Raw genomic sequence first — 12,535 nt, forward strand, 5'->3', positions numbered from 1 at the left:
GAGTAGAGGAACATGCGGTTCCTGAGAAAGCCAATCTCGAATATCAGCTTGGCCTGTGGGAGAAGGCGGTCACGCGGTGGCCCGAGGCCACCCACATCCGGGAGAGCACACAGCAGCTCCGGGAGGGGAGGGGGCGAGGGCAGCCCAGCTCACCTGCGAGCGGCAGGTCAGTGCATTGAAGAGGTCGAAAAACACAAAGCAGGTGAACGTCATGGTCGTGGCGCGGGGCGTGCTGGCTCTGTCCTCAGGAATCTGGAAGGGAGGTTGGGGTTCCCATGAGCCAAAGAGCCCTGGGGAGGGAGCCGGGGTTCCCGGCACATGCCTGGCAGCGCAGGCCTGGGTCCAGGCCGCAGGCGGTGTCTAGGCTTGTTGGTTAAGAGAACGGGCTGGCCAGGCACAGTGGCTTATGCCTGTAGTCCCAGCTCTTTGGGAGGCCGCGGTGGGAGGATCACCTGCGCCCAGGAGTCTGAGACCAGCTTGTGCAACATAGTGAGACCTCGTCTCTACAAAAAAATTAAAAGTCAGGTGGGCATGGTGGCACCTGCCTATAGTTCCAGCTACTCAGGCAGCTGAGGCAGAAGAATCACTTGAGCCCAGGAGGTTGAGGCTACAGTGAGCTGTGATCATGCCACTGCACTCCAGCCTGGGCGACACAGTGAGACCCTGACTCCAAAAAGAGAAACCGCTCATAAAGGTTGCTCCTGTTGTGAGGTCAGCGCGGGTACACCCTGGTTTGCTGCCGCCAGGGGAACCCGGCACCTGAGAAGGCCATCAGTAGTGTCGGCCACTGGGAAGAGGAGGCTGCCCCGATGCCACCACATAGAAAGGTGGTACAGACAGGAGAAGTGCCACCTCCTCCAGGGAGGTGACATCACCGCAGTGGAGCCCACGGAACAGAATGCCACTTCCTACAAGGACGGCCGGAGGGTGGCTGACCCCACCAAAACAAGGGCTTCTGAGGTGACCGGGGCTGTGCTCTGTGAGAGAAACTCCGGGATCCCTGTGGGACCCCTGTGAGACCCGGGGCCTCCGTCCTGCCGAAATCGGCGGGTACGGCCGGCGCCGAGGTGAGACCAGCTCCCAGGCAGGAGTTTCCAGGCCGTCCTCAGCTTCCCGCCGTCGAACCTCAGCTGCATAGCACAGGCCTTCAGATGTGAGCATGTGTGAGGACCGGGTCGGATGCCGGAAGGCCTGGGTGGGGCCCGGGCCTCTGCTTTTCTGGCAGCCTCCCTGGGGGGTGCTGACGCCACCACTAGCACCGCATTCTGGGGACCCCCTGGCCGGGCTGTCTCTCCCTCTGTGGTTCGACTTGACCACACTCAGAGGTGGGTGAGAACTCAGGGAGCACTTTGCAAAGCGTTGGGTTGGGCAGAGGCGGAAGCCAGGTGTGGGTGGGCCAGGCAGGGCAAACCTGAGGGAAAGTGGAGACCTGGGAGCTGGCCAGGGTCTCCTAGTCTGCCTACACAGGGGCGCTCTGGGGTAGAAAGGGCCTCCTTTCCCACCGAGGTCATCCTACGTCCAGGCCCGGAGGCTCCCTGAACCTTAAGGCCATGGAAAAGCGACCCCTGAGGCCAGGCACGGTGGCTCAAGCCTGTAATCGCAGCGCCTCAGGAGGCCGAGGCAGCAGGATCACTGGGGAACAGGAGTTTGAGACCAGCCTGGACATCATGAGACCCCTTCAAAAAATAATTAAGGGCATGGCGGCACATGCTGTCATCCCAGTTACTTGGGAAGCTGAGGAGGGAGGATTGCTTGAGCCCAGAAGGTTGGGGCTGCAGTGAGCTGTGATCCTGCCACAGTACTCCAGCCTGGGAGACAGAGCGAGACTCTGTCTCTAAAAATAAAAAGTGACCCAGGGTGAGATCTGAGGCTATCACCTCTAGAGAATAAGGCAGGAGGATCCCGTCGTAGGTTTCAAATGATTTGTTGCTGATAATAAAAGCCAGGGGGTAGCTGGGCTCGGCTGTCATCCCAGCACTTTGGGAGGCTGAGGGAGTGGATTGCCTGAGCCCGCGGGTTCGAGACTCCCCCGGGCAACTTGGCGAGACCTCATCTCTACAATAAAATAAAAAATGAAGCGGGTGTGGTAGCATGTGCCACACGTAGTTCTGGCTACTTGGAAGGCTGAGGCGGAAGGATCGCTGGAGTCTAGCAGGTTGACGCTGGGGTGGCCGTGAGTGTGCCACCGCCCTTTAGCCAGGGTGACGGAGAGAGACTCCGACTCAGAAAAAAGAAAGCATCAGGGGACCCTGTCTCATGAAGGAAATCGGATTCTTCTCCCTGCCCACGAGACCTCCCCGGCCTCCCACCCCCACCCTCACCCTGGGCACAGCCATCCCTGTCCTGCAGGTCTCTGCTGCTCCCATGCACAAGGCTGGCAGCCGCCTTTGGGGGCATCCCCCTGCCCCTGCCTCACGCCCCCATTCCCTCACACAGCCCCGTGCTCTCCCGTGTGTCTGCGTCTGGGTCCCCGGCCCACGAGCCGCAGGGGTGACAGCTCCTGGCACCAGCATCTGGGCCACACGCAGGCTCAGTGGACACTCACGGCTCACCTCTCTCCAGAAGACAAACAGCGTCCCACTGATGATGACGGCGGCGGACAGGAGGATCTTCAGGACGAGGGCTCTGTTGAGGATGGTGTCCTTGACGCTCCGCGGCGGCTGCCTGAGGGCGTCCCTGTCAACCGGCTCGACGCCCAAACTGCCCGGGATGAGACGGGCACACATGGTGGTGAGCCATGGGTGAAAAGGCTTCCAAGGCTCGAAAGTAGGACTGGGACAGCCATTTGCCAGAGGCCTCCAGGTGTCCCCCTGAGCCAGGGGATCCCATCTGCACCAGGATGCCCCTAAGCCTCCCCTGCCTGCCTCCTGGCCCCTGGGCTCCTTTGGGATACCCCAGGATCGGGGCTGGGCCCGTGGACAGCTGTGCCCCTCCTCTGCCCTCCTGCCCCCCAGTCAGCGAGGGGAGACCACCCAGGAGGGCATCCACACCATGACCTTGGAACCGCACCCAGTCATTCTGTCCACTCAGGCCACCTCCATCCTCATGAGGGACCCCGGCTGGGCCTGGAGGGGCAGACCCCAGCTCTGCCCTCCCAGGGCCCCCCGTTGGCCAGGGAGGCCGCCCCAGCCAAGTCAAGCCTGGACAACAGTGGACGGCATGGCGGAAGCGGGCCGGGTGAGGCCCTGCTGGAACACTGTGAGGCCCAGCCGTCCCTGTGGTCCCGTGCCACAGAGAGCTGGCAGAGGGGGCCCCTCAGACCTGGAGTGGGCAACAGTCTAGACTCTCCTTTCCCTGGTGGCTGTCGTCGGTGACGGTTAAAGTGACAGTGGCACTGAGTCAGCCATAGGGAAGCAATGTCTTCCGCGAGACCCGTCCTTCCTGGGGTCTCGGCCCTCCCTTCCCATTCACGCATGTGGCTGTCATGTCCTGGGCACCTACTATGTGCCAAGCGCTTTACCTCCAGCGGCCATGGACAAAGCAGGGAACAGAACGAAAACCCTGCCTCCACGAGCCAACATTCTAAAGGAGGCAGCCACTAATCAGAAAGGGAATGAACTGTGTGTGTGTTTGTGTATAGATATACCCATCATCTAGCTACCTATTTATCTTTTTTTTTTTTTTTTTGAGTTGGAGTCTCACTCTGTCGCCCAGACCGGAGTGCAGCGGCCGCTCCCGGCCACCGCAGCCTCGACCCGCTGGGCTCCGGCGATCCTTCCGCCTCCGCCTTCCGAGTAGCTGGAACTACAGGTGTGCGCTACCATGTCCGGCTAATTTTTGATTTATTGTAGAGATGAGGTCTCGCCAAGTTGCCCAGGCGGGTCTCGAACCCGCGGGCTCAGGCCGTCCACTCACCTCGGCCTCCCAAAGCGCGGGATGACAGGCTGAGCCACCGAGCCCGGCTTACCTATTTATCGTATCTATCATCTGTCAGCCTCTCATCTATCTATCTAATCTATCGTCTATCTGTTCATCTGCTTCTATCATCTATCTGATCTCTCATCTATCATATCTATCTACCATCGACTTATCTGTCATTTATCTCTGTCTCTCCATCTATCTATCATTTATCTAGATATCTAATCTGTCATCTACCTGTCTATCATCTATATCTATCTATCTATCTATCTATCTATCTATCTATCTATCTATCTATCTATCTATCTATCTATCTCATCTACCTATCTGTCTGTCTATCATCCATCTTCCACTCTGGGGAAAAATAAAGCAGGGTGAAGGGTCTGAGTGTGAGGAGGCTGCTGTTAGAGCAGTCAAGGAGGACTTCTCAGAGGCAGTGACCCCAGTAAGAAGTGGGCGGGGCCGTGCAGGCCGCCCAGGGAGAGCATCCAGGCAGCGGGAGGAGGAAGTTCCATCCTCCTCACCTTCCGCTCCCCGCCTCCACCCAGCGCACCCACTTCTGTTGTCTAAGGAGCTCCTCAGGCAAAGTGACTGCGGGAGGGCGCAGCCGGCGGCCCCAGAGGGTGCACCGCAGACGAGGGGGCCGCGGGGCTCCCGCCGGCCTCACCTCTGTGCGGGCGGCCCGTCCATGATGATGTTGACCCACAGGATCTGCATGGCGTTGAGCGGGCTGGGCAGGTTGAACATGGTGGCCAGGGCGATGAGACTCAGGGCCGAGACGCTCCTGGGCCCGGGCGCAGACACGGTGGTCAGCGGCTGCCACGCCCCGTCGGCCCCACCGCCCCGCCGCCCCCACGCCCGGATGGCCGCCTGCTCACGTGCTCAGCTGGAAGCGGACGAAGTTTTTGATGTTGTGGAAAATCCCCTTGCCCTCCTCCACGGCGCTCCTGCAGGAGGGACAGGTGGGGAGGTGGGCTCAGAGGGGCTCGTGGGTGGGCACGGGGTGGGGGGCGCCACGAGGTGAGGGTCACTCCCCCTCTGGGGACGTGTCAAGAGAAGACGTTGCTGCCCTGACCGAGGCCTGTTGGCGCTGGGGACCAGCCCCTGGGCGCGTCAGCCCTTCTGGGCAAAGCACACGCTGGGCGCCCCCACTAGGCTGGACATTGCTCTGGCCCCCAGCCAGGGGCTGCCCCTTGCCCAGGACCCCCAGGGGCTTAGTGCATCTAAGCAGTTTACGAGAGAGAAAGACGCAGCAAAATCAGCCAAGCCAGAAGCCCAGACGCCAAGAGACACATGCTAGGCTTGAGTGTCTGTTCTGCTCGCTCACTACTTGTATTTCTTTGTGTCATGAAAATACTCTCCAAGATGTTATTTCTATCGGCTTCATAGTGCTCCCACCTCTTGCCTGTGATGACTGGGGGGTCCTGGGTATTCTTACCCACACTGCAGCTGCTCCAGGCCTGACCCCGGCTCTCCTGGGGCAGGTGCGTTTGGCCGTGCTGGAAACATACCTGCAGGCTGCAGATTCGAGGTCTGCGACATTGCCCTGGGTGCCACGTGTGACAGCCCAGGGTTCACTGGCCCCAGGACCCCTCTTTGGAGGCCCTTGGTGTTTGGGGTGGGAACATGTGCCTCAGCAACTCGCCTAGAGATTGAGCTCACCCTGGGGACCCCTTCTCAGTGGGAGCCCCTGTGTCTCCACAGGAGATGAGCCTAGGGAAGCTGGTTACCCCGGAAAAAAAAGACCTATGGCCAGGTGGGTGGCTCACGCCTGTCACCTCAATACTTTGGGAGGCCAAGGCAAGAGGATTGCTGGAGCTCAGGAGTTTGAGACCAGCCCGGGCAACATAGACCTCGTTTCTACAAAAAAAAAAAAAAAAAAAAAATTAGTCGGGCATGGTACTGTGCACCTGTAGTCCTAGCTACTCGGGAGGCTGAAGCAGGAGGATTGCCCGAGTTCAGCAGGTAGAGACTGCAAGCAGCCATGATCACGCAATTGCATTCCGGGCTGGACGGCAGAGTGAGACCCCGACTCAAAACAAAACAAAGCAAAACAAAACAAAACCAACAACCACAAACGACCTGAGCAGCAACTCACATGATGACCGAGAAGTCGTCGTCCACCAGGATCATGTCGGCGGCCTCTCTGCTGACATCCGTCCCCGTCTGCCCCATGGCGATCCCGATGTCTGCCGACTTCAGGGCAACCGCGTCGTTCACCCCGTCCCCCGTCATGGCCACGACCGCCCCCGACTCCTGCAGAGCCTTCGGGAAGAGGTAGTGTGGAGGCCTGGAGCCCAGACTCCTCCCGGGTCCTTCCCTTACCCAGTGCTGTGCCACACACGCCCTGTGGCCAGGGCAGGGGGCCCATCTGGAGGACACTGGAGCCGGCCGGCCCAAGTCGGAATCCCAGCTCCATCGCGCCCACTGTGGGGACGGCGTGAGCCCTCGGACTCTCGGCCTCAGTCTCTCCGTCCGCAGAGTGGGGGCAGCACGGCCGCCTTCCGAAGGCTGCTGTGCGGCCCACACTAAGATGATGCCATGACCGTGTCCGGCCACTGCTGTAAGGTTGTCCATGACCATCAACACACAATCAACAACGCGGCCTGGAACTATAAGGCACCCGAGACATGCTAATATTTTCTCTGAGGAATGACTTGCATAAATATTTAGCCTGTCGTACTGAAAATAGTAACACAAAAGCAAGAAACACAACCACTACGAGTCCAAGAGCGAATTGTCAAAGCACGTGTTGACAAAAGCCAGCTCATTTTTCTCATTCTTTTTTGGAGTCAAGGTCTCAGTCTGTCGCCCGGGCTGGAGTGCAGTGGCAGGCTCATGGCTCACTGCAGCCTCCGCTCTCTGGGCTCAGGTGATCTTCCTGCCTCAGCCTCCCGAGTAGCTGGGACTACAGGCATGCACGCCCACACCCAGCCAGTGTTTAGCTTTTGTCGAGATGAGGTCTCACTGTGTTGCTCAGGCTGGTCTTGAACCCTTGGGTTCAGGTGATCCTCCTGCCTCAGCCTCCCAAAGTGCTGGGATGACAGGCGTGAGCCACTGTGCCCAGCCTCTTCCAGTTCTTTGATGCCCAATCGGACAACGAGTCAATGTCACCAACCTGTATTGAGCTCTTGCTGTATTCTGAGAGTCACAGGCCTGGCTGTGTTTAATCCTCTCACCAACCTTGCAACGGGGCTGATGTCATTAGTCGTGTCCCCATTTTGCAGATGAGGAAACTAAGGCATGGAGTTAAACACCAAGGATAACGCCAAGGAGCACCCAGCTATCGAGGGACGGCATCTGTTTTAATTTTTCCCTTCGCGTCATCCAGTTCCAGCTCCGAGTTGGCCGTGGGTGTGGCACACGGTCCCTCAGCAGTGGCCCCTCCACCTCCAACAGGGCTCCGCAGTTTGGCCCACCACGTGGCCGCCCAGCTAGAGATGATGTTTCCCAGCATGCCTTGCAGCTGCCCAGGCCACGTGACCATGGTCTGGCCCAGGAGCCGCGAGCCCAAGGCTCGTGGACAGCTTCCGAGCCCCATCCTCTCGGAGGGTGCTGCCAGTCCACCCCTGCTCGTCCTCCTCCTGCTCCTGGCAGAAAGGCCACCCTGGGGCAGCCGCCTCAGACCCGGAGAAGGAAGCTGCAGGGAGGCCCTGGACCGCCACCCGGGGACAGATGCACTCCGGGTCTGGGGCCCCCTGGGAGCGGCTTGAGCTGCCTCGCCCAGCTCACCTTGATGATCTTGAGCTTGTGCTTTGGGCTGGTCCGGAAGAACACGGACACCTAGAGACACAGAAGGAAGAGCAGACCGTCGCAGGCGCGCGCTGGAGCCCCGCCCTCCCCGCCACGCCCGGGACCCACCTTCCCCACGCGGCCGGCCAGCTTGGCCTTCTCCAGGCTGTCCACCTCCTCCCCGGACATGGTCCTCAGCTTCCCCTGGGCCAGGCCGATGCTCCTTCCTTTGGGAGAGTCCGTCCTGAGGGCCTGCTCCAAGGCCTGCGCGGTGGTCCCCGTTCCCACCCCCTACCCCGGGCCCCTCTTGGCCACAGAGAACCACGAGAATAAAACCGTGACGGGCACCGTTCACTGAGCGCCTACTGGTGACATCGTCTCAATTCCATCCACAGACCACCGTCCAACAAAGGCCTGATGAGCCCCGCTCTAAAGATGGGAAGCAGAGAGAGGCAATTCCCCGAGGACACACAGCTTATAAGTAGGGTCCTGGAACCTGGCCTGGTCTGATTCCAAGGCCTCTGGGCCTTTTCACAGCGCCAGGCTGCCTCAAGACAGGGGACAAACCAGGGTATGACAACCCTCCTAACAGTAATAATTAGAATGGAAGGAGGAGGGCTGCTAGCCCTCTGCGGATGAGGAGTCTGAGGGTCATAGTGGTTCCATGATTTGCCAAGGGAACAGAGCTAGTGGCAGAGGCCAGACTAAAACTGCACACAGGGAATGACTGTGGATGAAAAGCTCCTGACACACAGTGGGTCCTTCCTCAGTATTCATGAGGGCTTTGCCCCCCTTGGAGAACCTGCCAGCACTCTGGAAACAGGAACATCGGAGAAGTCGGAACACAAGTCTCAGGATCTCTTCTAAGCTGAATCGCTAGGCGTGAGCACCCTCTCCTGTGTAAAGGAGGGGTGGCCCCTCCTCCTCGACCCCCCCGATCCGGGCACCTATTGCCAAGGCCGTCTCCAACGCGTCTCCCGTTATCATCTTCACGGACATGCCCGCCTCGGAGAGAGCCTGGACCGCCTCCTTCACGCCAGCCCTCGGAGGGTCGATGATGCCGGCGAGGCCCAGGAACGTCAGCCTCCCCAGCTCGGGCCCGGAGGCCAGGGCCAGCACTGTGGAGAGACCGAGACAGGGAGGGGTCACTGGGCGCTGGGAGGACCGCTGTCAGTCCCTGTCAGCCTCCGTGGGGCCCAGATCCCCCATGTCTGCTACGGGGAAGGCAGCGGTCTCTCTGGGGCGCTCAGGCCTGCACAGGTGCCCACAGAGCAGAGTGCCAGAAACAAGCTGTGAGCAGGAACGACTCTTCTCCTCTTGCGGTGCAGACCTCGACCCACCCCCCACCACAGCAGCCGTCAGAGAACCCAGGGGACTGCGCACGACGGGACGTTCCCACGGTTCTTCCCCCGTGCTCTGTGCTCGCGGGTGGCTCCTCCCAGGGACTTGGGCGGCGGTGACCGGAGGCTAAGAAGAGCCTCTGGCAGAGCAGCACACGTGAGAGGACTCTCGCTGCCAGCCTGTCCTTGACTTTGACTCTGTTTCCGTAGCACAGAGGCTGGGCCCAGCTCCTGGGGACCAAGTGATCTGAGAAGTGGTGGTGTAAGAACTTTCTTTGTCACCTTACTGACACTGGGGGGCTGTGACCAAGAGGCTGCAACGCCCCCCTCCTGCACAGCCATAGCACTGTGCTAATAATGCCGGGCCATGTGCTAATGATGCTGGGTCATGTGCTAACGATGCTGGGACCCTGTGCTAGTGATGCTGGAGCCATGTGCTAATGATGCTGGGGCCATGTGTTAATGTTGCTGGGGCCATGTGCTAATGCTGGGTCTTGCGATGCTGGGTCATGTGCTAATGGTGCTGGGCCATGTGCTAATGACGCTAGGTCATGTGCTAACGATGCTGGGACCCTGTGCTAGTGATCCTGGGGCCATGTGCTAATGATGCTGGGGCCATGTGTTAATGTTGCTGGGGCCATGTGCTAATGCTGGGTCTTGTGATGCTGGGTCATGTGTTAATGATGCTGGACCATGTGCTAATGATGCTGGGTCATGTGCTAATGATGCTGGGTCATGTGCTAATGTTGCTGGTGCCATGTGTTAATGTTGTTGGGGCCATGTGCTAATGATGCTGGGTCATGTGCTAATGATGCCGGGCCCATGTGCTAATGATGCCAGGGCCATGCGTTAATGATGCTGGGTCATGTGCTAATGATGCTGGGGCCACTCCTCCCACCCCCACCCTTGACCCATTGCTCCGCTCCCCACCCTCCGTCTGGGGTCTGCAAACTCCCGAAGACGCACTGCGCATGTCCCCTGCTCCCAGAAGCATCTCAAGTGCTCCACCCCCAGAGACCCTCACTCCTGCCCTTGTGCTCTGCCACCCCGACTCTCCTCCCCCTCCGTGGTGCTCGTCACCTTTTCCTGGGTGTGTGGTGGGGGTGTCTCAACGCCCAAGCCAATCTAGGGGCACAGCAGGTTGGAGGCTTCCCTAAGTGACACGGGCACTGCCCCGTCCCATCCACAGCGGGCACTCAGTTCGCCTCAAGCCTTGATGAATGCCCTCCACTGATTCCCGGGCCTGCGATGGACTTGGACACACACACAGGTCTTCGCCACTGCCAGGCAGCAGGACACACTGTCCCGGCCCCATGATGGCAACAAGTCCACTTGTAAACACAAGAGGGCCCGTGTGCCACCTGGAGGTGACTGTGGAGAGTCACCACACCTCCTGATTGCCCATGTCTCGTCATGGCCTCCTCCGAGGCCCAGAAAATCTCTGCATGTCGGTAACACTTTGCCACTAGACAGATCTGGGTTCAAGCGCCGGCTCTGACACAGACTAGCTGTGGGACCTGGCTGCAAACCCCAGGGCTTTGCCTAGCCTGGAGGGGATTGGAGAATGGTCCCGGGTGGGCACTTAATACGGTGCCTGGCATGCAGGCAGCATCCGGGCACCAGAAGCGTCCCGAGGGGATTCAGGGCAAGGACCAAGTGGGAGACATACTGATCCATCTACTCATAAGTGACGCTGTCACAGAGTGAGGAGGTGTGCTGGGTGACCAGGACACGCAGCCACTTAAGAGCTTGACTATATCAGTCGTGACAGTGGCGTCCACAGCCCCTGCGTGCCAACCTGTTCCCCAAGGCCTTCTTGTTCACTGCCTCTTCCACCCTCGCCTCGAAGCCACCCAACAAGTGACTGCTACTGTGCCTTCCTCTTGCAGATGGGGAAACCGAGGCACCGTACTTTCCCCTGGGCCTGTTTAGACTTAGCGCTCCACAGACCATCCTGCGGGCCACTGAGAGGTGTGAAGCCCGCCCACCCCAAGAAGAGATGACCAATGCCCGGTGCTGGCAACGCTCCGGCCCAGTGGGCTGCGAGGGCCTCGCCTTGTACACATGCCACCAACTCTCAGCAGCTGTTCCCTAAGGGGAAACAGGCAGCTGGAACCAGCAGGGCAAGCCCAGCACCTTGTGCTTCTGCGGTGGGACTCCAAGCATTCCTAGCGTTTCCAAACGCCTCTCAGAAACCAGCCAGGGTGACAAAAGGCACCATGAGAAATGCAGGCTGTAATGTTCAACCCGCCAGGGCAGGTACCGGCTCCGGTGCAGAAAACTGGCCACAGATGAAACGCCTTCCTCGAAGAAAAAGAGCTCTGGGCTTTCTTGACAAGAGGCAAGAGCGAAAAGCCCTAGCAGAAAGACCAGCCACGTAGGAAACCCAGCAGGGGGCCCGCCTCTTCTCAGACGCGCGAGCCCCATCCAGGTTCACGGGGGTCATCGTGGCTGGGACAGACAGGGGCTCTGACCTTCTTCTGGCCCTGGGGCTCCAAGCGTCCTCTGCTGTCCCCAGAATGCCCGGCAGCCCTTCTGACGGTTGCCTGGTTGACTAAGGACCAGCATCACGCACTACATGACTGCACACACAGACGGAAAGCTCCGGGCACGGGCACTGACCCCGCAGGCCGAGCGAGCCCATCCGCTCCTCTTCCTGCAGGCAGCAGGCCCGCTGCTGGGGCGTCAGCGGCAGGGCGATTCCCCCGTTGTTGTACATGGTGCAGTAGCGAATCACTTCCTCGAAGGCCCCCTTCATGAAGTAAATGTCCTCCTGGTCCTTGGAAAAGATGGAGGGGAAAAATATCCATTGTCACCGGAGGCCTCAGCTCAGTGACCGTCACCTGAGGGGACCAGGACACACAGGGCTGTGTACAGGGGAGTTATCCCATTCATGGACACAGGACAGCTTGGATAAGTTATGGGATCCATCCATGGAAGACCACGCAGCCCAGAAAAAGAAGGAGCTCGACCTTTGGCCCACATCACCCCTGCTGATCTTTGACCTGTACCCCCAATGCTGCTGCTCAGTGTAATTACTCAATCATTGTATTGCGAAGTTCCCTTGTTAATGTCACTCGAGGCGTCCTGTACATTTCATGAACCGGACGTGCCATGCCTCGGATGTGTGATTCATTGCTAATGTTCCGGTGAGACCGTGGCCTCCCAAGGGCAGGCACCATGTCTATGCTGCCGCCCCTGCATTCGTGGGCGTGTACACGTGGGCTCGGTCCGCACCGTCTGTGGCGGACGCTGGGATGTGCCTCCCAGATGCCCCTTCGGTCCTAAAGAGCCATGCTCCCGCGTTGACAGGGAGATCAGCTGAGACGTGTCAAGAAATTGGCAGGCGGATGCAGAGAAGAGACGCAGAGTTGGCTACTGGGGGCGGTGCTGTCGGGGAACACACAGTTGCTCGGGGGTGGTCACTCAACGGTCACGGCCGGAGAGTCTCATGTGAAGCCTGTGTCAGGATCCCCAGGACACACAGGTGACTGGGTCCCACCCAAGTCTCTGCTCAGGAGGCCTGGCTGCAACCTAAGAAGTTGTCTTTCTTTTCTTTTCTCTCTCTCTCTCTCTCTCTCTCTCTCTCTCTCTCTCTCTCTTCC

The 12,535-nt window shown here is 59.4% G+C and overlaps 1 protein-coding gene across 1 annotated transcript in view; it reads right to left on the bottom strand.

Annotated features, from left to right (window-relative positions):
• The window catches only part of ATP2C2 (ATPase secretory pathway Ca2+ transporting 2), an 86,160-nt gene that overhangs the window by 1,700 nt on the left and 71,925 nt on the right, over nucleotides 1-12,535 (bottom strand). The window contains 10 exon segments of the mRNA XM_008057816.1: nucleotides 2-53; nucleotides 154-252; nucleotides 2,553-2,700; nucleotides 4,526-4,642; nucleotides 4,737-4,805; nucleotides 5,957-6,123; nucleotides 7,591-7,641; nucleotides 7,720-7,817; nucleotides 8,538-8,708; nucleotides 11,553-11,709. Coding sequence (XP_008056007.1) covers nucleotides 2-53; nucleotides 154-252; nucleotides 2,553-2,700; nucleotides 4,526-4,642; nucleotides 4,737-4,805; nucleotides 5,957-6,123; nucleotides 7,591-7,641; nucleotides 7,720-7,817; nucleotides 8,538-8,708; nucleotides 11,553-11,709 — 1,129 coding nt within the window.

The sequence above is a fragment of the Carlito syrichta genome, unplaced genomic scaffold, assembly GCF_000164805.1.
Source record: "Carlito syrichta isolate Samal-C Ts95f unplaced genomic scaffold, Tarsius_syrichta-2.0.1 Scaffold303130, whole genome shotgun sequence".
NCBI lineage: Eukaryota > Metazoa > Chordata > Mammalia > Primates > Tarsiidae > Carlito > Carlito syrichta.